At 61.9% G+C, this 25,334-nt stretch overlaps 2 protein-coding genes across 5 annotated transcripts in view; one reads left to right on the top strand and one right to left on the bottom strand.

The window, feature by feature from the left end:
- The first annotated feature begins 109 nt into the window (after positions 1–109).
- IZUMO4 (IZUMO family member 4) lies at positions 110–3,973 on the top strand. 2 transcript variants are annotated; one of them, XM_064574855.1, is made up of 10 exons: positions 110–366; positions 787–867; positions 960–1,031; positions 1,329–1,355; positions 1,451–1,526; positions 1,668–1,715; positions 1,800–1,863; positions 2,064–2,081; positions 2,299–2,313; positions 2,626–3,973. In XM_064574855.1, exons 1-10 carry the CDS (start codon positions 153–155, stop codon positions 2,896–2,898), a joined length of 888 nt encoding a protein of 295 aa, XP_064430925.1. In that variant the 5' UTR covers positions 110–152; the 3' UTR covers positions 2,899–3,973. The 2 variants fall into 2 exon arrangements, with proteins under 2 accessions (XP_064430925.1, XP_064430924.1); XM_064574854.1 differs by having other exon boundaries at positions 1,800–2,081; positions 2,626–2,855.
- Positions 3,974–4,098: 125 nt separating this feature from the next.
- Positions 4,099–25,334, bottom strand: part of AP3D1 (adaptor related protein complex 3 subunit delta 1) — a 37,502-nt gene continuing 16,266 nt past the window's right edge. Inside the window, exons 5-32 of one of the 3 annotated variants that reach the window (XM_045863422.3) lie at positions 23,422–23,529; positions 21,751–21,880; positions 20,776–20,915; positions 20,556–20,629; positions 20,201–20,250; positions 19,066–19,115; positions 18,600–18,648; positions 17,942–18,087; positions 17,694–17,842; positions 17,396–17,626; positions 16,715–16,946; positions 15,623–15,768; positions 15,239–15,380; positions 14,476–14,547; positions 13,736–13,811; positions 13,093–13,295; positions 12,754–12,827; positions 12,488–12,659; positions 12,098–12,157; positions 11,510–11,626; positions 10,440–10,586; positions 10,025–10,072; positions 9,460–9,649; positions 9,111–9,199; positions 8,945–9,030; positions 8,421–8,542; positions 8,249–8,328; positions 4,099–5,152 (exon numbers count right to left, since the gene is read on the bottom strand). In XM_045863422.3, the coding sequence (XP_045719378.2) occupies positions 5,057–5,152; positions 8,249–8,328; positions 8,421–8,542; positions 8,945–9,030; positions 9,111–9,199; positions 9,460–9,649; positions 10,025–10,072; positions 10,440–10,586; positions 11,510–11,626; positions 12,098–12,157; positions 12,488–12,659; positions 12,754–12,827; positions 13,093–13,295; positions 13,736–13,811; positions 14,476–14,547; positions 15,239–15,380; positions 15,623–15,768; positions 16,715–16,946; positions 17,396–17,626; positions 17,694–17,842; positions 17,942–18,087; positions 18,600–18,648; positions 19,066–19,115; positions 20,201–20,250; positions 20,556–20,629; positions 20,776–20,915; positions 21,751–21,880; positions 23,422–23,529 (3,279 nt within the window). In that variant the 3' untranslated portion in view covers positions 4,099–5,056. Of the gene's footprint in view, positions 5,153–8,248; positions 8,329–8,420; positions 8,543–8,944; positions 9,031–9,110; positions 9,200–9,459; positions 9,650–10,024; positions 10,073–10,318; positions 10,587–11,509; positions 11,627–12,097; positions 12,158–12,487; positions 12,660–12,753; positions 12,828–13,092; positions 13,296–13,735; positions 13,812–14,475; positions 14,548–15,238; positions 15,381–15,622; positions 15,769–16,714; positions 16,947–17,395; positions 17,627–17,693; positions 17,843–17,941; positions 18,088–18,599; positions 18,649–19,065; positions 19,116–20,200; positions 20,251–20,555; positions 20,630–20,775; positions 20,916–21,750; positions 21,881–23,421; positions 23,530–25,334 lie in introns of those variants that run through there. The other 2 variants (XM_064574212.1, XR_010406147.1) reach the window with 2 other exon arrangements.

The raw sequence follows: 25,334 nt of genomic DNA, 5'->3' as shown, positions 1-25,334 counted from the left end.
CCTGAGGGCGGGGCTGAAGCTTCCCCTGGGAGGGGCGGCTCGTGGGCGGGGCCAGAGTTGTCCGTTGAGGGGGCGGGGCCTGAGCCGGGGGAGTGGCACGGGAGGCGCCGTTGGTTGGAGGGCGGCGGGCGGCGGGCGGCGGGCGGCGGGCCATGGCCCTGCTACTGTGCCTGGGCCTGACGGCGGCGCTGGCCCGCGGCTGCCTGCACTGCCACAGCAACTTCTCGGAGAAGTTCTCCTTCTACCGCCATCACGTGAACCTCAAGTCCTGGTGGGTGGGCGACATCCCCGTGTCGGGCTCGCTGCTCACCGACTGGAGCCAGGACACGATGAAGGAGCTGCACCTGGCCATCCCCGCGGAGATCAGTGAGTGCGGGAGAGGAGGGGGGCCCGCCCGGGCGCTTCTCGGGCGCCGCCGGACCCCCGCCGCCAGGCCCCCCAGACCCCCGCCGCCAGGCCCCCCGGGCCCGCCCGACCCCCGCCGCCAGGCCCCCCAGACCCCCGCCGCCAGGCCCCCCGGGCCCGCCCGACCCCCGCCGCCAGGCCCCCCAGACCCCCGCCGTCAGGCCCCCCGGGCCCGCCCGACCCCCGCCGCCAGGCCCCCCGGCCCCGCCGGACGCCCCCGGTCCCCCTCCGCCAGGCCCCCCAGGCCCCCCAGACCCCCGCCGCCAGGACCCCCGGGCCCCCCAGACCCCCGCCGCCAGACCCCCCGGGCCCGCCCGACCCCCGCCAGACCCCCCGGGCCCGCCCCGCCCCAGGCGCTCACCTGCCTCCTCCCGCCCCCAGCCCAGGAGAAGCTGGACCAAGTGGCGAATGCCGTGTACCAGAAGATGGATCAGCTGTACCAGGGCAAGATGTATTTCCCCGGTAAGCGGGCGGCAGCCACGCGCGGGGAAACGGAGACTGCCCCCCTCTGCCCACCGCCGGGGCCTGACTTCCCTCCTGCCCACCCCCATCAGGGTATTTCCCCAATGAGCTGCGAGCCATCTTTCGGGAGCAGGTGCACCTCATCCAGAATGCCATCATCGAAAGTGAGCAAATGAAGGGCCTGGGGGTGGGTGGAGGAGGGCCACAAAGGGGAGAAGGGCAGCTCCCCGGGAAGGGCCCCTTCCATCCCGGGCGCATTGGCAAGGCTTCGTGGATAAACCCCACCCCTCCCTGCCGCCTGGCCCTACCGGACCCTGGAGGCATGGGTGAACACCGCTGCTGCCCTCCCACAGCGGTTTGCTCCCTCCCAGGCTGAGCGCCACCTGGGTGGGTCTTGGGCAGGGCAGGAAGGGTGGGCCGGAGCAGGGCACAGACAGGTTGGTCCTCTTGTCCCCACACAGGCCGCATTGACTGTCAGCGTCACTGTGGTGAGTGAGCCCCGTGCAGCCCGTGGGGCCCAGCGGTGGCCGCCGCCCCGGAGGCCGAGGCGGGGGAGCCTGCGGCGGTCTCTCCTGTGTTGCAGGCATCTTCCAGTACGAGACCATCTCCTGCACCAACTGCACCGACTCGCACGTCGTCTGCTTTGGCTACAACTGCGAGTAGGGCTCAGGCTGGGGTGGGGGCCCCAAGCCCGAGGCCAGCCTGGGACCCTCCTCCGCCCCTCCCTGGCCTTCCAGCACCCGGGGAGGGCAGGGTTCTGGCCCCGGGGCCTCCCCATCTCCACGCCCGTGCGCCCGCAGGTCGTCGGCACAGTGGGAAGCAGCCGTACGGGGCCTCCTCCTGTACATGTGAGTTGGGGCAGCTGGGCTCCGGGAGGGCACCCCGACCCCCAGCCCTGCCAGCCCCTGAGTCCAGCCCTGCTGTCGTTGTAGAAATAAGTGGCACAAGTACGTGAGTTTCATCCGAGGCAGTGAGTGTGCTCGTGAGCGCTCGTGGGTGAGTGTGAGCCGGCGCAGCCACAGGAGTGGAGCCTGGCTCGAGTGCCCGCGACCCCAGCCGCTCCTTCCGCGAGCGTCTCTGGGTTCAGCAGGCACAAGGGGGGCAGGACAGTGGTCAGAGCTGGGGAGGGCCCCCGTGACGGATCTGCCCCAGTGGAGGGACCTGAGGGCCAAGTGGGACCCTGTCGTGTCTTTCAGACAGGACACGAACAGAAGGTAAGCCACCCCCTCACCCCCCCCCCCCGCCTGTCCTCGCCAAGCTCTGACCAGGCCTTCTGAAAGGGAGGTGGGGACGAACAGGGAGGGGTTGGAGAGGGCAGACACAGCCGGCAGGGATCTCTGCACCTGGGACAAGCCAGATGTCTCCTCTGCAACCACAACCAAGTGATCACTTCGTGAATAAACATCAGCTCCTCCTCCCCTGGATGCACAGAACCACTCTAGCCTTGTGAGTGGCCCAGAGGAGGGAGGCTGGGAGCCCCGGCGGCTCCGTACACAGGGGTTGAGCCTAAGCCAGAGATCGAAGCCCAATGGCCAATCTGCCCAAGCCCCCCACCCAGTTTGTGCAGCCTGTTGTGGGAGTGTTGGGCGTAACCCCAGTGCTGTCTAGAGGAGTCAAACAAGCCAGGGCCTCCAAGCTGAGCTTTGAGGGTCTTGTCTGCAGCCCTGTCACAGGCCCCAGGGCCCCAGCAAAGACTCTGGGGGGCGGTGAGGTGGAGCAGGGACAGAAGGGCTGAGGGCACCCGTGTCTCCCCAACAGTCTGATATCACCAAGCTTCACGTGTCTCGAGCCCCCACACCTGGCCAACCTGACTCTGGAAAATGCTTCCGAGTGCTTGACACAGCACTGACAGCCCCCGGGTTTGCCAGACCGGCCTTCGCCTGGAGGTGGAGCCAGGACACAGCTGGACTGTCCCAGCCTGACCCCACGGAGCAGGCCTGCTGCTGCCTCAAGTCCCTCCACTCCCATCAGAGCCTGGGGGCCCCCGGGAGGGGTATGCAGCTTTGTTGGGCGGGGTCACAGAGCTTTTAGATGCAATTATTAAATGTCCCTGATGTTTCTCATCACAGCGGTCCTTCTCAGGGCAACGGGGACAGGACTGAGGGCCCAGGGACGTCCACGCCCATTTCAGTGCAATCCATCTAAACACATCCGGGCAGACTTGGATGGACAGGAGTTTGTGGGTGGATGGGTGCTCCTGAGGACTCAAAAGTGAGACTGCAGTTTGGTGAAAGCCAGGGCCAGCTTGGGTATCTCTCGGGGTTCACGCCACGCTGGACTAAACCTGAGCCACAGGAGCACGGGAACTGTCCCCTGGCGTCGTTTCCTTCTGCAAACCCTCCACGTGGCTCACGAGAGGCTCCAAGTGCTTGATCTGCACGGCAGACCAGCAGGGGCTCGGGCACCAGGGTCCCGCTGGGAGGTGGCCTCGTGCCGGGAAGTGCTGCTGGCAGCGGTCTGTCCAGGTCAGGAAAAGTCCGCGGGGCAGGTGGGGAGCGACATGCTGGCGGGCTGTGGAGAACAGCGGTCTCATGGGCCGAGCGCCCATCCAAGGGGATGGGTGCTGGGGGCACAGGCTGGTGGCCAGGCCAGCGCCGCGTCCGACACGGTACGGGACACGCTGCTTTTTCCACTGAGAAGACGGAGAAAGGCCTTGTGGCTGGTGCTTCTGGACGGATGACCATCAAGCAGGGACGCTGCTGGCAGGTGGGTCTGGCCAAGGCTCTCACGAGGCCTCGTCTGTGCTCGGGCTCTGCACTCCCCGCCTGCGATTCCAGCTAGGGCTGATCTGGCTTTCTGTCTGCTGACCCAGCCTTACTCATCCCGAATTGTCCCTTGTCCACATGGGGTCAGTAAAGCCAGTGCAAACGTGGCCAATTAGACCAACGTGAGCAGGGCCTGCCTCGCAGCACCTGTTCCCGCCGCTCACCCACATGCCCCTCACTAGTGGGGTGCCCTGGGGAAGGCAGGGAGGGCACGTCCACTGTGCATCGCTGGTGGACCTCTGTAGCCCATGGGTCAGGCGGCTCTAGCCACACCGCCCAAGCTCGGGCGCCTGGACAGCGTATGGGGGTGACATCATCTCCATCCTGAGGGGAAGGGCGCATGGGCAGGAGGGTCAGGGACCCCCAGACTCCGGCCAGCCCCCTGGCAGTTTGAGGACTGTCCAGAGTCCCCGTTATACTGCCAGGCGCGCTCACCAGCACGGGAAGCACACCCAACGGATAACTGTCTGTTTTACAAGTTTATTGGATCATCTTGACACAAAATCATTACAGCAGCGTGATATGTCTCTCCTTTATCTGGGAATGTCGATAGCAAATCAATTCTTATAGAACACATCATACAATTCTGAGGTTCTAGAATCACCGCACAGGATTCTGTGATAGGTTACTCTACATGCTAAAGTGACAGTGTTCGTCAAAAGGAAGTTACGTCATTGAGGACCATCACCTCTGAGGCAGTGCATCTCACGGGCGTGGTCCAGGGTTCCCGGGCCCCACTCCGTGGGCTACATTCCAGAGGCCAGTGCCACCCCAGGAGTGCGCCTTCCCAGCAGCTGCGGGCATAATGTGGGACAGACCCTGTGGAGCATCCAGCGACAGGAAGGGCCTGGAATCCCAAGCAGTCCCACCGCTCACCAAACAATGCCGACGGACACACATCTCACTGAACAGGAAAAAAACCGTAAACCAACAGGGTCCAGGTCCTGCTCCATCAGGGATCCCAACTGGACCCCCACTGCGGGTGGCAGCCCCCCATCCGACACATGAACACGCAAGTGGGACGCAGAGAACACGACAGACAGCAGCCTGCACAACCCTCTGGCCACCAGATGTCCTGACCCACGGCTGGGAGGGTGAAGGGGAACGTCTCTGCAGTGAGCTCATGCCCGCGGGCAGGGCATCTGGGGGACTCGTGGGACTCAGACGGCCTCACGGAAGCAAGGACACACCACTCTGCGCCGTCCACGTCCACGGAGCACCCACAGCCCGAGGGCGGGGATGCCTGCTCCTCAGGTGGCCGGCCTCGCTAGCGGGGGCCCTGCCGGTGGGGACGGCATCAGGGCTTCTCGCCAAACGGAGTGGCAGAGAATCAAAGTAAAAACAACGACAGGATACATCAACGCAACGCGTCACCTCGCCACGTCAACAGTGGCGCCCTGTGTTGGCGAGGCCTCAGGCCAGGCTCAGCACTTGGCCAGCGTGGCTTTGAGCTCCTCCAGCAAGTTGCTCAGCAGCGTCGAGTCGCTGCATTTCCCATCGATGGATACGGACTTCTCCCCCTGAAAAAGAGAAAACCACCACAGAATTTTGAAATACTACATGAAAACACTGCCTTGTGACGGTATGTTCATCCTTTAACTTTTCACAGCACCTTCCTCGGTGTTCTGAGAACCAAAAGGAGGGAGGGGCCCCGGGTCAGATGGAGTGTCTGCCTGGGACGAGCAAGGAGACCGGCCGAGGCGGACTGAGGACCGAGACCAGAACTGGAGAACCCTTATCCCATGCCGTGTGAGGGCTGGGCAGAGCGGGGTAATCCGGCAAAGCCCCACATCCTCACTGGGGACCTCGGGGGGAGCATCCAGAGCCTCGAAGATCCCGGAGAGGCCAGTGGGGAAAGCAACCTGTGAAGTTATCCAAGAGCTGCTGGGGTGGTTCCCTGACAGTAAGGACACACCCAATGTCCCCCTCCGTGTGCATGCACCGTGGGACTGTGGCTGGGCCACCCTGACAAGACAGACAGATGTGCGCTGGAACGAGACGTCCAGCACCTGCAGCCTGTGCTCACATCTGCACAGACATTAACATGGTCCCAGTTACTCCGCATCCAAAGACCCGGGAAACCCCAGCTCAACCCAGCAGAAAAGACCACAAAGGCCAGGCCAGGACGAGGCAGCTGTGGGACCGTCCAACACAGGTCTTCAAGCACCTACTAGGAGGATCCCCAGTGAGGAGTCCCAAACATTGTTGAAACAAACAGGAAAACAGAACATCTCAGCAAAAAAATGCAAGATCTTCCCCCATGGAAATTCTAAGATTTTTTTTTTTTTTTTTAATTTAATTGACAGAGACAACGAGAGAGAGAGAGAGAGAGAGAGAACACAAGCAGGGGGAGCGGGAGAGGGAGAAGCAGGCTTCCCGCCGAGCAGGGAGCCCGATGCGGGGCTCGATCCCAGGACCCCGGGATCATGACCTGAGCTGAAGGCAGACGCTTAACAACTGAGCCACCCAGGCGCACCCCTCCGCCCCGCCCCCCCCCCCGCCCATGGAAATTCTAGATCCAAACACACAACCTTCAACATGAAACACGCACTGGGTAGGTGGCATGATGGCTACGACAGCCCCACCGGGACAAACAGAAGGTGGGGGCGGGCAGGGATGGGAACACACGTCCCAGATGCCTGTTGTTGGGACACCACAGGGACAAGAAGAAGAACCCAGTGCCGAGGAAGGGTTTTTAAAAAAATGATTGATTTACTTGAGAGAGAGAGAGAGGGAGGAAAGGAGAGCGTGCATGCATGCGAGAATCTTCAAGCAGACTCCCTGTTGAGCGTAGACCCCCATGCAGGGCTTGATCTCACGACCCTGAGATTGTGACCTGAGCCAAAACCAGGAGTTGGACACTCAACCGACTGAGCCACCCTGAGAAAGGATTTAAATAATAGCTAAAAACTTCCAAAATTTTGCAAAACATGTGAAAATGCAAACATTCAAGAAGTGAGCAGACTCCCAATGGCTAGACAGCCCCAGAGCAGTCCTGCCCAGACGCTGCAGCTGCCGGCAGAGAAACCTGCAGGGCGGCAAACGGCGCCCTCCCACCAGGAAGGGTTGAGGGCCGGGGCTCTTAGCAAGAATACTCGGCTGCAAAAGGAAGGGGCACGACTTTAAATTTGTTTTTGGAAAGATTTTATTTTTAAGCCATCTCTACCCCTAACGTGGCGCTCGAAATCATGACCCCGAGATCAAGCGTCAGATGCTCCGATGGAGCCAGCCGGGCGCCCTGGAAGTGGTAGGATTTGAAAACACCGAGAGAAGGTCCAGGAAAACTAGTCCGGGGAAGGACCCGCGGGGCCCATAGACGGCCAGCGTGTGGAGGGTGACCACAGGGCCAAGGGGCCGGGGTGGGGGGGCAAACGCTCAGCCCAAGACGCAGGAGAGAGAGGCTGGTGCGGAACTGGAAGGCACAGACGGGGAAGGCGGCAGGAGGAATCCCGGGCATGGGCTAAGTGCCCGCAGCCCCAAGAACACGTGGCTCCCGAGGACAGCACTCCCACCAGCAAGAGACAGACACACCACGTCAACACCGATCACAAGACAGCAAGAGGGGCTTTTTGTCTGACATCAAAGGACTGGATGGCACAGTAAACCCCGTGAGAGGAAGAGGGAACTTTGAGGGTCAAGACGCCGTGACGCTCGTCGACACACCCACCAGCAGACACGGACTGAGCCCCACGGCACGGGGAATGGGCAGCCTGCGCGCCGCTCACTTGGGGGTGCGGAGCCGGTGACCCTGCCTGCAGGGACCCAGAGGAGTCGGGACCGCTGCCAGCGGGGCCTGGTGACTGCCACGGGGCGGTCCACTCTATGGGCAGAGCACTCAACCATCTCCACGCACCCACAGGACGCCACCCGCCACAAGTGACCACGTCTGCAGCCAGGACACAAACCTCAACGCTTTCAAAAACCTGAAAACAGAAGCAGCGCGTCCTCCAACCAGAGGGAGTAGAAAACCATCCAAACACACCACACTTCTCAGTAACCTGTGGCTCACAGAACTGGGGACAGACATCAGGAAATGTTGTGAACGCTACAGAAATATGAAAATGGGACGTATGAAAATTTGTGGGGATCAGCTAATGGGCTGCTTTGAGGGAAATGTGTAAGATTAAACACCACGTGAGAGAAGCAAAGTCTCAGCTCCCACCTCAACCAACATACAAGAGAGCAAAATAAACCCAAAGTGGGCAGAAAGGAGAAAAAGTACAGAACTCCACAAAACTTACTTATTGCTTATAAAAACACAGCAAAGTTTCTAAAAAGTTAGTTTTATTTTGAAGTAGGTTGCACACCCAGCGTGGAGCCCAACGTGGGGCTTGAACTCACGACCCCGAGATCGAGACCTGAGCCAAGATCAAGAGTCAGACTCTCTACTAAGCCCCCCAGGCGCCCTTAAAAAGGTCATTAAAAAAAAAAATTGAGGAAACTGATAAACCTTTTGCCAGGATGACCAAGAAAAATGAGGAAACACACACTGTCCACGTCTGGAACGAGGGGAGGCATGGCCACGGACCCCGTGGACACCAAAGGAGAGAAGCAGCAGACCATTCCCACGTGGACCCGACAGCTCAGGCGGAGGTGCACGCGCCCCCCGGGCTCACCTTCTTCATCAGGAGGCAGACGTGGTGGCCCTGGATGGAGCGACTGTACATGGAGGCGCAGGAGTCGACTCTCTCCACCACTGCAACGGAGGGGGTGCGTGAGGCCGGAGCCGGCTCGCACGGAGCAGGGGGACCACCACACAGGCGCTAAGGGCCACATCCCATCTCTTACCAGAAAAATGGTGGTGAAAACAGATCTTTGCCAGAAGGTTCTGGAAGGACATACTAATGCCATCGACTTTGATCGAGCTCATGCTCAGGTCCCCAGACTCCAACAACTTGGCAAAGGCGTCACTGCGGGAAGGACACAGCACAGGGAGGCTGAGGACAGGCAGGCTCCCCAGCCCCCTCCAGGTGGTACCTTCCTTTGGGTGTCTGCAGCGCCGGGTCTCTGAGAGTCCTAGGAGAGGCCATGGACTAACCCATACCCGCCCCCAAATTCCCATGTTGAATCCTGACCCCTAGACTTCAGAATGTGACTGTTTTTGGAGACAGGACCCTAATCCAATATGACCGGTGTCCTAAAAAGAGCAGGTCAGGACACAGACACACACGGAGGGACTGTGGGATAAGGCGGGGTCCACGCCAGCCTCTGGCCCTGGGAGAGAACCAGCGTCTGGCCCGAGCCAGCCCTGTGCACCCGCACCACCTGCGCGCTCGCTGCACAACGGGTAGAACGGGGGGGCGGGCGCACACCTGTAGCAGGGCGTCGTGACCAAGTACGAGGTGCAGCTGAAGTGCAGCTTGAAGTCCAGCTTCTCATGGGTCGAGCCCTCGTCGTTCTGTGGGAGCAGGTGCACAGAATGAGCGGGGAGCAGGGCACCGTCCCAGGGGCTCCTGACACCGCCTTGAGCCCTGCTACCTTGGCAATGAAGGACAGGGTCCCCTTGAGCTTCTGGGCCATGACGATACTCTGGATGGTGAACACAAACTGGGCCTCGTTGGAGATGCCTGGGGAGGGGAGAAGGAGCGGGGCCCGAGAGCGGCGTGGGGCAGTGTCCAGCTGCCGTCCCACACCCTGGCGGGTGGCAGGGACACAACCCCACCCGGGGCCCGTCCTCAGTGCCGTTCACCTTGGTCAGAAAACAGGGCTCAGCCCGAGGGACGCCAGGTGACGGGGGTGGGGGTCCCGGGACCGGGTGGAGGGGCTACAACAGCAGGAGCCCCTGGCCTCCCCCCAGCCCCAGGCGTCCTGCCGGCGGCCCACACACCTGGGGGCAACTGGAAAGGCACGGGGACGCCGTCGTGGACGGAGGAGCCCTCCGGCCGGGCCAGCTTCGTGTTGAGCGAGTCCAGCACGTTGAGCTCCATGTTCTTGAGGAAGCTGCAGCTCTGATTCTCCAGGACGACAGACACAGTGACCTGGCTGTCCTTCTGCAGGCTGCCCTGGATGTCGTACGTCTGCGGGGCAAGGTCAGGGTCAGCCAGCCTGCACGAGGGGCCTCGGGACTGCCAGCACCACTTGTGGTGCAAACGCAGATCACCTCTGAGAAGAAGTGCCCAACTCCCTACACAAGGAACAGCATTCCGTGCTGCCTGTGCTTCCAGCCACTCCGGCCCTTTCTCTGACGGCCACTGGCCGACCCACCGGCCCTTTGTCCCACCCACCAGAAAGTACCCCCGGGCCCCTCTCCCCCCAGAAAGCCTCCAGTGGGGGAGGCTCTAGGAGCAGGAGCCCTGGGACGCACTCACAGCCTCCACTGTCCCTCCACACACCCAGAGAAAGGACCCCACCTGCCCCAGCCACTGGTGCCCTAAAACACCCACGCCACTCACCATTCTGATGTAAGAATTCTCGGCCAGGAGGCAGTAGCTGGACATGGGCTGGAAACAGAGGAGAACACTCAGCTTGGGCCAGTGAGAACCCGAAGGTGGCAGCTGCCGACACGACAGGGCCTGTCACGACCCGCCAAGCACTCCAGGCGGGAAACACGGGGACCTTAGAACTGGGGGCAGGGGGGCGGGGTGGGCAAAGAGCTGCCCCGGGTCCTGGACAACGAGCCTGCACCTTAGGGACTCCTGTCACGTGACAGCGCCGCCTCCCTGATGCCTGGAGCCCCCGGGGCTCACCCGCCCGCGCCGAGGCCCCACTGCCCGCCGGCCCGGGGACGCAGCTCCTAGACTTGGCTGGGCTCTCTCCCCGCGCTGAGGCCTTGGCGGGCCTGCGGGAGGCGAGTGAAGTACCCCTCACCGGGAGAGGCTCCTCATCAAGCGCGCCGTTCTCGACAGGCTCTGCCGCCTTGTCGCTGGGAGGCTTCTTCTTCTTGGATTTCTTCTTGTTTTTAGATCTCTCCTCCTTCTCCTTCTTGTGCTTCTTCTTCTTACGTTTAGAAGATTTCTGGAACCAAAAGAGCAGATCAGGGTTAACTCTGACTTCTCTGGCCGGCGGTGCCCAGCAAGGAAGGCACAGACCGTGGTGGCTCAGGCAGCCGCGGACACACGTCAGTGACACTCTCCTGCGTGGCAGAGCGGACAGAGCGGCAAGCCCCAGGCCCGTGGGGAAGAGGCGAGCACCTGGGAACCCACTGCTCAGCAGGACAGTTGCTGCCCATAGGTACAAACCCATGGGGAGACCAGCAAGAACCCAGACACCAGATCCTCACTGCACCCAAGACAGATGAGAACACATGGCCACGAAGAAATCTGCCCACCCGTGTTCACGGGAGCACGATTCACAACAACCAAAAGGCAGAAACTTCAGTGGGTCAGCGGATACACACAGCGTGTTCCCCATGCGCGGGGAGCGTCCCTCAGCCGCAGACAGGAGCGAGGTGCCCACATGCACTGCCCGGGGGATGGACCCTGAGCCCACGACGCTCGGGGAGGGAGCCAGACACGGAAGGCCACGTGGGATGTGAGTCCGCATGGGTGACACGTCTGGAATAGGCTCATCCACGGACGGGAAGGGGGCTCATGGGAGCTAGGGGCTGGGGGAAGGGAATGGGGAGTGACGGCTGATGGGGACCGGGTAGCTTTTGGGGTGATGGAATGTTCTGGAAGTAAGTAGAGAATGGCCGCACAACCCTGTGGGCGTAGTCACTACCACTGGACCGTGTTCCCTAAAGAGACGACCTTTACAGCATGCAAGTGACAGCACGGCTGTTGTGAAAACCAGAAGCCCAGAAGCACACAACCGGACCCCACCCCCGAAGACCCCATCCCCCCCCCCACGGGATTCGGGAAGCAGGCAACCAGCCTCATTCCCCCAGTCCTCAGTGCAGCCACGCAGCCAGCTCCGACAGCCAGGGCGGGCACCCTCACCTTCTCGGGGTCCCACTCGCTGTCGTCATCCTCCTCCTCGTCACCCTGCTCCTCTCTCCTGGGTTCCTCACCCTCTTCCTTAGGGGCAGTGATGACGGCATTCACTTCAGGCTCTTCCTGCAGGGGGCCGGGTGGTGGGGCTCAAGGGGGTGGCGGGGCCTAGGTGTCCTCCAGCCCCCACCACATCCTGACCCGGCCTCTTTGGTCAGCACCAAGGTGTGTGGCCACCACACAGCGCAAGCGGCCGGCAGAGGGGCAGTCAGTCTGGGGGCCCTGAGTGTGGTCAGTGCCCAGGCGCCCAGGCCGCATCCTTAACAGGAAGCAACAGCTCAAGGCTGCGCCCAGCTCAGGAGCCGCAGGCTGTGCTGAGGGCCGTTCTTATAGCCACCGACTGGGCCAGACCACAGGCAGGGGACCAGGCTGGCCCACATCTGGCTGGTCTGTGCAAGGGCGCCTCCCAACATCCACACACCCCTGGGGCGGGCAGAGCCCAGAGGAGGTGTCCCTGGACGCCTCGGAGAGGCAGATCGATCAAGGCCCTGTGGAGGACCGTGCAGGGCCGGCACAGGCCGCCCCCCAGGCTCTTACCAGGGCTGGGGCTGCAGCAGGCAGCGGCGTGGTGGACAGCCAGAAGTCTAAGTCCTCGCCCTGAAACCACAGAAAGACAGGCCTTTGGTTTAAGTAGCAGGACAGGCTCCAGACGGGCACGGGCGGCCCCACCCCCAACCAGACAGGCGGCTTCAGCTCTACAGGACCCAAGTGCGCAGGGAGCTGACCACAACGTCAGGGCTGGGGCCCGGGGTGGCACTTCTAGCTCTCTCACGGTCAGAACAAGCAGCCTCAGATGTCCCGTGAACCACCAACCCAACCCACGGTCCACACTTCTTTAAAACCGCCAGCCCTTCCGCCAGTGTGACCAACAGGTGGACACAGAGGGCCGTGAAGTTCAGCGTGGGGGTGTCTGTGGGGCCCCCGTACCTCCTTCTCCTTCCCCTTCTTCTCTCGTTCCTTCTCTCTGTGCTTCTTCTCCTTCTTCTTGGGCTTCTTGATCTTCTTTTCCACGACGGGAACGTCCTCTTTGTCAGCAGACTTGGAGTTGTCCACGTTTCTGTGTTTCTGGACAGGCAGCTTCTCGCTGTCAGCCAGGGGCCTGGGGGCAGGCAGGCGGGTCACAGAGTGAGGGGACAGGGACACAGAGGACACAGAGAGCCGTGGGGCAGGCCCGGCCCCGCCCCCAGGCTTACTTGTCCAGGTCAATATCCAGGGCCCTGTAGGGGTCATTGGGATCCTTGTCGTCCTCATCACTAGGAAGAGCGTTCTGAGGAAGAGAGGAGCTCTGTGTCCAGTCCATCCAGCCCCATGCCCAACGAGTCTGCGGAGCCCCTCACCCCCTTCTCAGAAAAGGACAACCAGGCCCACACTCAAAAGGGGACCTCATCTGGGGCAGGAAGCGAGGTCGGGATGTGCCAGGGTCTCCCGCTCACAGCTCAAGACCCCTCTCCGGGGCCTGGGGCACAGTGCGTGCTGGCTCCAAGCCTCCCTGTGCCCCGGGCGTGAGAGCGGGGGCGCCCCAGGGGGCTGACCTCGGGCATCTCCTCGGTGACGATGTCCACCTGCTGCGCTGGGGTGATGTCCTCGTCACTCTCTGTGTGCAGCGAGCCGTGGCGCCGCGGCTTGCCCTTTTTCTCCTTGTCCTTCTTCTTCTTCTTCTTCCTGTCCTTCTCCAGCCTCTGCCGGTGTCTCCGCTCCTCCTCCAGCTTCACGTACTGGTCCGACATGGGCATCCCTGTGGGTGCGCGCATGACCCGGTGCTCAGCCGCTGCCCTGCCATCACCCAGACCAGCCCCAGCCCTGAGAGCCATGTATGGACGGGGGGCCCCCCGGGGGCTCAGCACGGAGAGCCCACCGTGGTCTGTGCTAGAGGGAGGCGAGCAGAGGCTTTCTGAATGCCGACAGGCAGGCCCAGAGCAGCTGGGGTAGGTGGGGGGGCTAGGACTAGGGGAAGGGGAAGGAATGACGTGGCACGAGCATTAAGACACGTGGGCCCTTGGCCTGTGCCCCCCATTCACCCTCCAAGCTGGGACCCACCACAGCCAAGGAGGCCGCAGGGGTGCGGCAGAGAGCGCGCACGGCAGGCGGGAGGCTTTCAAGGCCAGGCCTGACCGCGTCTGGGAGCTAGGCCTGGCCCCCCCCCACCTCACTTACACTGCCCGTGCAAATACTTGCCTGGCACCTTCAGGGGCACCGAGAGGTCTATCTGCACCACGGGTATGTGCTCCACACCCGGCATGTCCTGGTACCGCTAGAGAAGCAAGGACCAAGGCGTTACTGGGCAGAGTGCACGACAGATGGGGATGCCGAGGAGGGGCTGCGTCCCAGCACGAAACATGCAGACGGCCTGGGGTGTGTGGGATCCCGCTGGGGGCGGGGGGCGTGGCTCCCTACAGACTGGGGGACTGGTCCGTCAGGGTACAAGCACAAGTCAGAAAGCTTCCGCCCACTGTTTCTGTCTCGATCGCCTACTTAGTTTAGAAAAGCAGTGCAGGCCGGAACCTAAGGAGCACTTGCGCCCACCAGGACGGCCGGAGTCAGAAAGCCAGACGTGACAGGAGCTGGTGAGAGTGCATGCGGCAGGTGGGGGCCGTCTGCGGGCCCTGAGAGGGCCGAGCAGAGTCACGAGGTGACCTGGCAATCCCAAGAGAAGCGAACCAAGAGAGCACCCATGTGCAGCTGTGTCCGCCTGGCAGAGCCTAGTGGGTGGAGGACACGGATGAGGGCAGTGGACACCACCTGGATCAAGAGCTGGAAGGTGAAGCTGCCTGTACTCGGTGTTGTGGGCGGGACCCACCTGGCAGCTGGGCCACATGGACCTACTGTGACAACGAAGTGCCGTCCTGCAGATGGGACCCCTAGGGGGTTGTGGGGGAGGAGAGCGTCTGTGGAAGACGACCTGGAACCAGCCTTACCTTCTGGGGGGACGGCGAACTTTTGATGTAGAACGGGTTGTTGGCCTGTTCCTGCTTCCGCGCTTCTCGACGCTGCAGGAACAGGATTCAAGTCCGTGAATGCACGTGGGTCACACACCCACCCTGCTAGGCCGCAGAACTTTACTGTCAGTCCTCAGCCAAGAGAAAGACCACAACAGGAGCAGGAATGGGGTCAGGAACGACCCAAAGAGGTGGGGATGACCATCTCTGTTTCAAGGATGGGAGCTCAGATAGGCTGGATAAGCTGTCTTGAGGCCTTTCAGCTCCAAAGAAGAGCTGAGCTGGGAGTCAGCTCCCATTGCCTGGAGATTCAGCCTGCACAGGGGTGGGAGGAAGGGCTCCTGGGGGGCACCTCTTATTTCAGAAAGGAAAGAGCCAGACACAGTGGGGTGGGGAGCTGGGGTAACACAGTATCTGTTCTTCTCCAGGCTTTCTGAATGTTGCACGTTGTAAATCCTGCACCCAGGAGGCAGGAGCAGAAGCCCCCGGAAACCAGGTCAGGCCCCCCTGGCTCTTCCTGAGGAGCTCTGGGCTCCAGAGAAGCCGCTTCTCATTTCAACGAAACCCAACCCAGACTTCAAAGGGCAGCTGAATGTTCCCTGGAGGACCACAGGGCTGAGCCCAGACCTGCTAGGACCACGCACAGCACACGTGGGCTCAGGGTTCAGCGTGCTCGAGCGAGGCCATCTGCCCTGGAGGCCCCGGTGGGCAGGAACCCTGCCTCCGCACAGCCGGTGCTCACCCGGGCTAGCTCCTCCTCATCTGCCTCCGGCAGCTGCTGCTTGGCATGGCGCTGCTCCTCCTCATGGAAGATGCCCTTGGGCTTCTCGTCCTCAGACTCGCTGTCTGAGGGCGGCTCATTGATCCAAGCATCCAGGTCCAGGCTATAAGACACAGTGAGGTCACAGGGCAGCTCCAGCATGAGTGCTCAGCCCTGGACGCTCACAGCAGTACACGAAGCAGGAACACCCCTGTCCTCTTGCAGACAAGGACATGAAGGCTAAGCCGCCACTTGAGATCACAGCTACCCAGGACAGAGACATCAGTCAATGCCCTGCTGCACTTTTGCTCTCGCGGTCCCGCCTGCCATCCCGGCCCATGTCGTCTGACCCGCTGCGCAGCTCACCCTTCAGGAACCGGAACTTTCTTCTGTGCCTTGGGGGCCACCGGATTCAGCTCCCCAGCAAAGAGGGCGCTCACTTCTTCTGCCACTGGCACGTCCTTGGCCTGAAGCTTCTGGATGTGCTTGACCAGCTGCAAGATGCAGGACGCCTGAGAGGACCACAGGGGAGTCACAGGGGGTCACAGAGGACTAGCCCTGAAGGCCATTAGGCAACGTGGCTCATTGCTCGGACCACGTGGATGCCCAGCCCAAGGAAGGCGAGCATGGAAGCCCCTTGCCTGAACCCTACTGAGAACACCCAAAAGCTCCCAGAAGCCATGGGCTCTGTGGAAGAAGCATCCAGTGAGGAAGAAATCAGCCCACAAATAAGACGTGGGGGTCACGAGCAGAGGGGGCACTGTTGTCCAAGAGAACCGCTTGGACAGGCCTGGGCGGCCCCAATGACCCGCAGCTCCTGCTTCCAGGAGACACATAGGCACCTCTGGATGCTGTTGTCTGTGAGCTCCGACTTAGGGCTCTGCCCGAGCGTGGCTCCCAGAGTGACTCACGGCTAGGGGACCGCGGCCACCAGCTGCGCTAATGTCATGCAGATGCTCTCAACCGTGGAGGACCGGGCCCAGCGAGTGACATTCAATGCTCGTGTGCAGTTTGGAAACCTGAGCGCCCTGTGTCACCCACAGGGCACCAGAAGCGGCCCGGCCTCTGATGCCCACAAACTCCCACCCAGCTGCTGTCACACAGGACGTGCCAAACCAGCTCTCACCGCGGCGGGAACCCCGGTCCTCACCCACTGAGAAACCCGCTGCCAACAGGATGCTTCCCTCAAAGGCCAACGACACACCCTTACAGCGGCTCCCACTTGTTTGTTGTCTTGTGTCCCCTCCCCCTCCCCAGGCCCCACCTGTGGGCCAGCACCCCCAGCCTCCCCCACCACAGGTGGCCCAGATCTGCCCACATCCCCGGCTGGGGCAGAGCCCTGGAAAATGCATTTCTCCAAGTTGCCCTTGGGGAAAGGCAAAGCTGGGTGCTATTGGGAAGACACAAGCACGAGATATGGGCTCTTCCAGAGGTGGGAGCCCCCTGAGAAACACTGACCCGCTCCTGGACCTCCAGGTCCGCGCTCTGCACGAACTGCGGCAGCCGGTCCACCATGAGCTGGGTAACGTCCTGGGCCGCCTCTGGCTCCGCAGCCTGCTCCTTCTGCTGCAGGATGGATGCGTACAGCTTGACCACGTTCTGCACGTACACGGCCTGGATGTGGCCGGGCAGGGTAGTGACCTTGGGCCGCAGCATGGCCTCGAGGGTCTGGTGGGGCTCCTGCAGGTGCCTGCAGACAGGGAGGGCCTGATGAGCACGCTGCCCCTGTGGCTCCCAGCCCCAGGACCGCTCTGCTACAGGGTCACGTGGGCGCACTCCCCTACCCGGGGTAGGAGGGAGAGGACTCTAAGGAAGAGAACAGTGCCCGAGGGACAATCACACAGTAGCCGCAGGCAAAAGCATCGAGAAGAGCAAACAAAAGCAAAGCGACAGCACCATTTGGGTGACGGAGCGTCCGCAGCTGCAATGGGCAAGGAAAAGAGAAGAGCTGGGGACAGATGCAGCTGTCCTGGGCCGCGCTGGGACCGGCTGCTCGCTCGTTCTCGGGGCGGGAAACACGTGTGCTTAAAGGAGCTCTTTCGGCAGAGAGAAGCCCCAAGGAGGAGAGACCAGGGCGGCCAGCAGGGGCCCGGGGACACGGGTCTGCCGGCACCCCTCTCCCCCCGGGGAGCCACTCACTCGGAGAACTCCCCGCAGATCCAGGCGGCTGCGTAGAGCACCTCGCAGATGCCGCTGCGCTGGGTGCTGCTGGCCACCAGGTGTGCGCTGTCGAGCAGCGCGGACATCTGCGACACGGCGAACTTGCGGATGGCCCTCACGCGGATGGCCACGTCCAGCATCTGGGCAGCGATGAGGTGGCCGTGGCGGGTGCCCTCCAGCCGGGTCAGCTCCACCAGGACGCTGATGTACCTGCAGGAGGGAGCCCTTGAGGCGTGCCCCTGGCGCCAGCACCCGCCCCCCGGGCTGGGGCACGGACCACTGGAAGTTCGTGACGTGCTGGTAGTTGCATTGGCTGCAGATGTCGATGATCTTCGTCAGCAGCTCATCACGGTAGGTCGTGCCCTCGGCCTTGTCCACGTGGCTCATGAGCTTCTTGACAATCTCCACCAGGTTCTTCTTGGACACCTGGGAGCGGGTGGAGCTGGTGAGGGCAGGGCAGGGCCGGCGTGGGGCGGGGCGAGCAGGCCTGGGGCGGGGCGAGCAGGCCTGGGGCGGGGCACACACCATTCCGTACAGGAGGTCGAGGGCCCGCAGGCGGATGGACTCGTCCTTGTCGTCCAGACACTGCAGGACCAGGTCCTTGTGAGCCTGCACGGACTTGGGGTGTGTTCTCAGGATCTTGGACATGGCCAGCAGGCCCAGGTACTTCACTGCGGAGATGGCGAGATGTCGCCGTTAACCTGGGCACGCCCTCACAGGCTTCGGGGCCTGCACAGAAAGAGCCAGGCCGGGTCTGCAGCCCGAGCCCGACCACCTAGATGCGGTCAGAATCGGCCGCACGCAGGCCCCGGGGTCCTAGGCGGCACGCCGGGTGCCGGGTGCCTCAGTCTGCCCCTGACCGACCCAGACGCACAAGCCTTAAAGCTGGGGTGGTGAACAGCAGGCCACGGGCCACGTCCGACACGAAGCCCCGTTCTGTGAATGCCCCCGGCACAGTGGCAGACGCTGCTGGGCCCGCAGAGCTGGGCAAAGTCACTGTCCGGCCCCGCACAGGCCAGGTCCGGGAGCGCTTCCCTGCCCCAGACAGACCCGGCGTCAGGTGCGCGCGGGCCGCACGGCAGAGGAGCGTGAGCGCCTGATTGCCTACGAGGCCGACAGCCCGGGCGCCGCAAAGGCTTCGGGCGCAGGACCTACGGGGTGTGCAGGGCGAGGAGAGACTCACAGTTCTGATCGGAGTCTTCTATCAATATCCTCAATTTCTGAACGCAAAGCTGCAAAGGGGAAGGTGACGGTAGTCAGGCCTCCTGAGGCAAGAGTGCAGGCCCAGCCTCAGCCCCTGATCCAGCCCGGAGGCCCAGCGACCTGGGAGGGTGGAGGACGCCGCGCCCCACTCAGCGCAGCACCCATCGCACAAGAGGACAGCTGCCTGCGAGCACCCACAGGACACACGTTTGGGGAACGCCCGCCGACGCACACGCTGACACCCCGGTGACTTCCAGGGGCGCCAACGTTTGTGTCCACCCCCCCAACTGTCAACTGCACAGACACAGGCTGGCCAGGGCCCAGTGCCGGGCGCCATGCGTGAGTGACGGCTGCAGATGTGGGGTGGGCGGCCTATCCCCCGCCCCCCGCCCCTCCCCAGGCTGCTCCCGACTGCAGCGCACAGCAGTCTGCACCCAGGGACGTACCTGGATGCTAGCGCTGTGGTTAGGCATGCCAGAGGACAGGGAGATGAGAACTGAAACAGAAAACCTCGCCTCAGGAACTCGCCAAGCCTCACCCACCCACGTCCACCCTGGGCACTGGGACGCCACACCAGGCACTGCTGGCCCAACTGCTCTCCCGGGGAGGCTGGCTCGCGAGATGGCATCTGGCTGCTGGGGCTCTATGGCCGGAAGCACAGACCACAACCCCACAGCAGGCACCTCCATCCAGGGCAGGTCCGTGGAGCCTGGGCCAACCCCACCTGCTGGCTCTTAGAACCTCCTGAGACCCACCAGCCCTGCCGTGTACCAGGCCTGCTGCCTTGCCCTATGCCCCCAAGCCCCCTGCCCATCAGCGCGGGCAGCTGTGACCCTACTATATCCTGGGTCCCCCACCGACCACTCCAGACACAGAGACTTGCTCTCCAGGTCCTGCATTTGCTGCCTCTAGGCATTAGCCGGCCCCAAAGGCCCACCCTTCCTCTCCCCCAGTGTCACTAAGCCTCTCCCTGAGAGGCTTAATCATGGCTCTAATCATGGAGTGTGGACCCTGGGCCAGCTTCCTGCGAACTGCTCAATTTCAGGCTGCCCACAGGGCCTTGAGGAGGGACCATAAAGCTGGCTTCCCAACAGCTTCAGAAAGACAGACAAGCAATGAGGAGGTGAACCCCGTGGGTCACGACTCTGGCTCCAACAAATAATGTGGGTAGAGGGGCTCAACTTGTCAAGCGTGCAGAAACACATCAGCCAGCGCTGTGTGGTCCTTGGCTGGAGACTGACTGAAACAGGCGGGACTCCAGGCGGACTCTGAGGAGTGCCTTCTGGTCCCATCTGACGAAACCTTTTTGTAGTAGGTTCCTATGCTTAGAACCCACAGGGGATGGCATGGTGCCTGAGACCTGCTCTAAAACTCTCAGGGAAGAAGGTCTTGCTGACAGGTGTGCCACGAGCCATCCCCGCCTCCCAAGGGGATCCAGAGGGGGGTGGCAGGGACACGGGGCGAAGGATCTTGGGATCTTCCCTGCACTGTGGGGCCCCACCTCGGTGTCCAGGGTGGCAGCAGGGAGAGCTTTCCACGTGCCACAGCCGCCTGCCCTAGACCCGGTGGCTGGCCCCTCACCTGCGATGACTGTGTTCACGCACTCGTAGAGAAGGGACATGGCAGACGTGCTGGAGGGAGAAGAGCAGAGGCGTGAGGACCAGGACGCCTGAGAAATGCAGGGAAAGCGCACGTCTGCCGGCCCCCCGTGCACGCAGCTGTCACCCGGGTCGGTGGCATTCCCCAAGGGACACGAGCCTCCCTTTCTAACTGCCAATGGGGCCCTCTGACACTCGCACACACTGAACCCATTCCTGGAACTTTTCTGCTTCTCCACCACAAGACTCTCCCCAGGGTCCCCGTGCCCAGAGGGAGTGCAGGCCTGCAAGTGCCAGACGGCAGGGGTCACGCAAGGGCCAAGGGCTCCAGGGCTCACCTGTGGATCAGGTTGGTGAGAGGCTCAATCAGCTTCTTGCCCAACCTTGGCTCCAAGGGGGTCAGAGCACCAAACTAGGGATGACAGAGGCCGGTGGGTCACTCGGGGCAGGAATAGACTGCACCGACTCCAACCCCCACCCACACGCCCAGGGCGCTCCCAGGACACGCCGGGGCCTTTTCACTCGGTAAGAAAAGGGAAGTTCGGGAGGGATACTTGCCAGTTTGATAATTTTAATGAGGACCCAATTGTTGGTTGAGGAGGTCATCAGCTTGAAGAACAGTGGGGCGAGGGAAAGGTAGTTTTTGGGGTTGCGCCTGGCCAGCTCACAGATGACGTTGACCGCTGCTGACTGCACCCCTTTGAAGTAAAGGGGGGGACCTCCTCATCAGTAGGAGTATCATCAAAATGGAGGTTGCACCTTTATCCAGGAGGACTGTCCTCCTCAGTAGCCTGGTCACCCCTGCTTTGTGCCTGGCACTGTGCTCATCACCTGGGGACATGGTTCAAACTTCTTAAGAGCCAGGCATCGCCTGAGTTTGTGGGGCTGGTCCCCTGAAGGATCAAAGTAACCCCGGTGCAGGACATCCACCACGCCTGCCACCTTGGCTCCTACTTCCCCTACCAGAACTTTCCACACCCTCCCATTCTCCCCGATATAAGGCAGGTTCCCCCGAGACAAGCTGAACTTGCCTCACGCTTAGAGAAGCTGTGTGAGCTCAGCCCAAAGAGTCCTCGATGAGGGAAGGACTGACCGAGAACAGGAGGAAGGTTGGCATGAGCCCTGCGGTGTGGGACCACAGTCAAGGCATCAGAATACCCGTGAATGCCAATAGGCAGACAGACGGCCACAGCCAGGCACTCCCCCGTGCGTGGATGGCGGGTGTCTACTGAGTGAGTGCCTGGAAGAGGGGACGCCCAGCGCCCAGAGCTTGGGTCTACATCCCACACCAACAAATGGGACCAGCTCCCTGGAGACGTGGTGGATTCCAGGGCCGGAGCGGGGAAAGCAGAAGGTAAACCTGGTATCTCATGGTGCGAAGAAGTAAGGAGATGCCGTCTGTGGTGGGACACCAGGACGGAAATCCCAGGACCTAGCAGCCCTACTCTTCCCTTGCGACACCCTCTACCAGGTCCTCACAGATGCTGGCGGAGCCCTGCGCCCCCCACACCGTCCCACCGTGAATCAACAAACCAGGGTCAGGGTCCTCCAGTTTCTCTTTCAGGCGGGGGAAGGCGGGGCGCAGCGACTCGGGGTATTTCAGGAACACCTTGTACATGATCAGCACAGCCTTCTTCCGGATATACGGCTTGGTGTGCGACATCTGCAGGAGTAGAGGGCCGGTCAGCCTCCCTTCCACACTGCTACTGTTCCCCGCACTTGCCCTGCTCCCCTCCCCCAACACCCAGGCCTCCCCATCTCCACTGGCCACGCCTCACCTCCCCGCACCCGCCCTGCTCACCTTCCTACACCCACCCGTCTCCCCTCCGTCACCAGGAGGGACACCCTCTCTCCAGCCCATCTGGTTTCTGGCCTTCGAGCCGGGCCTGCGCCACTGCCCCGAGTGCAGGGACCACACAACAGGGTCTTGCGTGGAACTGAAACCAGCTTCCCCATGTCCATGACCCTAGACCTGCCCTCCCGAAGCCGAGACCCTTCTCAGACTCACTGGAACCCAATGAAGGACAAAGAGAGGGAGGGGACTTGAACTGGAAGAAGAGCCTTCGCCAGTCAATGCTGGTCTCCGACTCCTCTGGCGTCCAAGGCCTGTCCCCAGAGCAGGGTGCCAAGGGGTGTCCAGGGCTCCCCTCCACACTGGACCATCCCGGAGCTCTTGTCCTTCTGGAACTCTACTCTGGCCAGGAAGGCCGCTGGCCCTCAGGTGGGCACACTTACCACCTGTCCGGGCCCCGGGGAGCCACACCCCGAGAAAGCGCCCAGCCCCCACGACTCACTAGCGTCCTCCCACACTCGCAGCTGCCTTCACCACATCGGCAGCTTTCTGGGTCAGAAGGGCAGTATCTGGGGTCCTGCGGTGGCGGCTCGGAAGCCACCAGGGAGACCACGTGAGCGAAAGAGGGGGCCACGTGTGGGCAAAGCGACTTACGGTGGGGGGCAGCTGCAGGAGGCAGGGCTGTGGTGCATGGACCCCCATCTAGAAGTAGCACCCACAGTCCGAAACCACAAGCCCGGACCTACGTGTCCACACAACAAACAGGCTGACCTATATGGAAAGAACTCTCCAGAGAGGAAAGCAGCCACCCTTCTGCTCTGCCCAGATAAAACCGATGGGAACGGCCTCCCAATCAGTTGGAGATTTGGGTGAACGACTGATGCCTCTGAGAACCAGGACTTGTAAGAGGACATCCGCATTTTAGAAAAATGCTCTGGACACCCTGGAGGTGAGCAGCAGCTGGGGTTTTTGCCCTTCAAACGGACTGAAGCACAGGAAGTCACTCCATGGCCGGAGAAAGACACGTGGCGTCAGGGATGGGGCAGGAGGGAGCAGGCTCACCGAGCACACTGCCTGCTGGGAACCAGTGAGGTGGGAGCTGGTGGGGCGCGCGCTGGATGGCACGGGCGCTCGCCCAGGCGCCACCCACCTCTGGCCCCAAGCAGGGCTATTGGAAAGGAGGTGAAGAAAGAACGTGAGGGTGACAACGGCCCGAGGCTGGGTCCCAAGGCAGGGGGCGGGGGGCGGGCACAGCAACTCAGTCTCCCGTCTCATCCGGGGGAACCCGGCCCGTTTCTGCACACCCGAGGGTTTTTGGTGTGACGTTTAACCTCGGTTTTCCAGGCCCCTTGGCAGACCAAGTCATGTCACAGAGCGAAGGCCAAGAGGCTTGGGCACACTCACAAACTCACCAGAGTCATGATGTCGTTGGCCAAGTCTCTGGCAAGATCTGGAGTAACAAAACAGGACAGGCCAGTCAGCGCAACGCCAGTGTCATACTGGCTGGGGCTGCTCAGGTCCTGCAAAGGAGGGCAAAGAGTGAGCAGGCAGGTGCCAACGGGCAGCACCGGCTCCTGGCTGGGGGTCTGGGCCTGGGCCTGCATGAGGGGCGCCAAGCAGCCGCCAGTTCCAGGGAGCATGGCCCGCAGTCCAGGCCCAGCCCAGTGTCCCAGCACTCAGGGGGCCGCATGCGTGAGAGCCCCGGGGCTGAGGGGCCAGCGCGGAAGCCAGGAACCTCCGCCGCTCCTGGGGTTTCTCCTCCACGACAGCCAGGATGGCTCCTGGCCCCTCCCGGAGGCAGGCCAGCTCTGGCCCGACTTTCCTCTCTCAGGTGAGCAGGAAAACCGGCCATGAGAGCGGCACACGCCCGGCCCAGACCCCCGGTCACTCAGTGTGGCTCCCACTGAGACGGCCTCACCTCGACACCAGAAAAACGTGCGGATCACACACTTGCTCTACAGAGACTGCCCTCTTTTTTTTAAAGATTTTATTTATTTATTTGACAGAGAGAGACACAGCGAGAGAGGGAACACAAGCAGGGGGAGTGGGAGAGGGAGAAGCAGGCTTCCTGCTGAGCAGGGAGCCCGATGCGGGGCTCAATCCCAGGACCCCGGGATCATGACCTGAGCCGAAGGCAGACGCTTAACGACTGAGCCACCCAGGCGCCCTGGGGAGACTTTCCTAAGGAACTCCCCAAACTTCATACAGCGTGGTAAAAACATACCAAGGCGCGTTTTAAGAGGTCACCTTCTGGACTGCAATAATAACCCAAAAACACCGACTCCTAAAACCCATTCCGGCCTGAGCTGACACAGTAAAACTGCATCGGACCCACGGTACAGAACCCGGGCCCTAGATGACCACTCCTAATTCAGCATGATTTACAAAGGGCCAGTGAAGGGCCACCACAGGGCTTTTCAGAAATGGAGGTCTGTGGAGAGGACAAGGGTCACCATTAAACAGGGAGAGCCCCACTCGAGGGGCTCCATGGGGAGTGGGGGACAGGGACGGTGTGCAGAAGTTGTTCCAGAAGTTGTGGGTTTATTTAAAATGACACACTCGCAGACTACAGACATTGGGGACGAGAATGGAGGAGAATGTTTTACGACAGAGCAGGCATATCCTCTGCTCCATTACGGGGACAGCTCACGCTCAGGCGGTCTCCCAGCAGAGCAGATCTAGGGGACCTGCCTCTGGCACGTCTCTGTGCAAAGCGGTGACCATCTAGGCCTAAACAGAGGTTGCTACAGAAGGGTGGGTAGGGAGTGTCCTGTGCCCAGCCGGCCGGCAGGAAAACCCAAGCTGGGCCAGAGCCCCTCCACCCTCCTCCTTCGGCTGCCCCCCCGTGACACACCCCCACGAGCTGCTCCCAGCTGAGCTTGCCCCTCACAGCCACGGGGCACCCAAGACGCCCGGTGCTGCCGCACAACCTGGCCCGCGGCTGGCTGCCTCAGAACCACAGGCTCCGTGCTCGGCCCAGCAGCCCGTCCTGTGCCAACGTGTACCCTGGCCAGTGCTATGCTGGAGTGCTGCAGGGTCTGCCCAGGAGCCCAGCCCAGGTTCCCAGGCCCCCCTGCGGGGGCAAGCACACCTCATGGGGTCTGGCCTGTACATCCAACCGTCGCCGAGCCTCTGATTCTCCCTGACACCCCCTCTTACTACTCCACAAAAGATGCTCAAAGCTCTAGGACCAAGGAAGAAATTTATTACTCAGGGATCTTCAAGACCATCTCCAAACACACATTATACATGACTAAGACATGCATGCAACGTGACTCAGAAGACCTGGTGGGCAGGGGTGCCTGGGGGGCGCAGTCGGTTAAGC

Source organism: Mirounga angustirostris, unplaced genomic scaffold (assembly GCF_029215605.1).
Source record: "Mirounga angustirostris isolate CCGP_5_RB_7025 unplaced genomic scaffold, mMirAng1.0.hap1 SCAF_1, whole genome shotgun sequence".
NCBI classification, from domain to species: Eukaryota; Metazoa; Chordata; class Mammalia; order Carnivora; family Phocidae; genus Mirounga; species Mirounga angustirostris.
Note: the sequence above shows the minus strand (reverse complement) of the source record. Positions and strands in the feature narration are given on the sequence as shown.

What these genes read in the sequence shown, in the direction of transcription:
- IZUMO4 (XM_064574854.1), top strand. Translation starts at nt 153, where the DNA reads ATGGCCCTGCTACTGTGCCTGGGCCTGACGGCGGCGCTGGCCCGCGGC. An exon ending in GGCCATCCCCGCGGAGATCA is followed by an intron (nt 367 to 786) that starts GTGAGTGCGGGA and finishes TCCCGCCCCCAG; the next exon opens with CCCAGGAGAAGCTGGACCAA. An exon ending in TGACTGTCAGCGTCACTGTG is followed by an intron (nt 1,356 to 1,450) that starts GTGAGTGAGCCC and finishes CCTGTGTTGCAG; the next exon opens with GCATCTTCCAGTACGAGACC.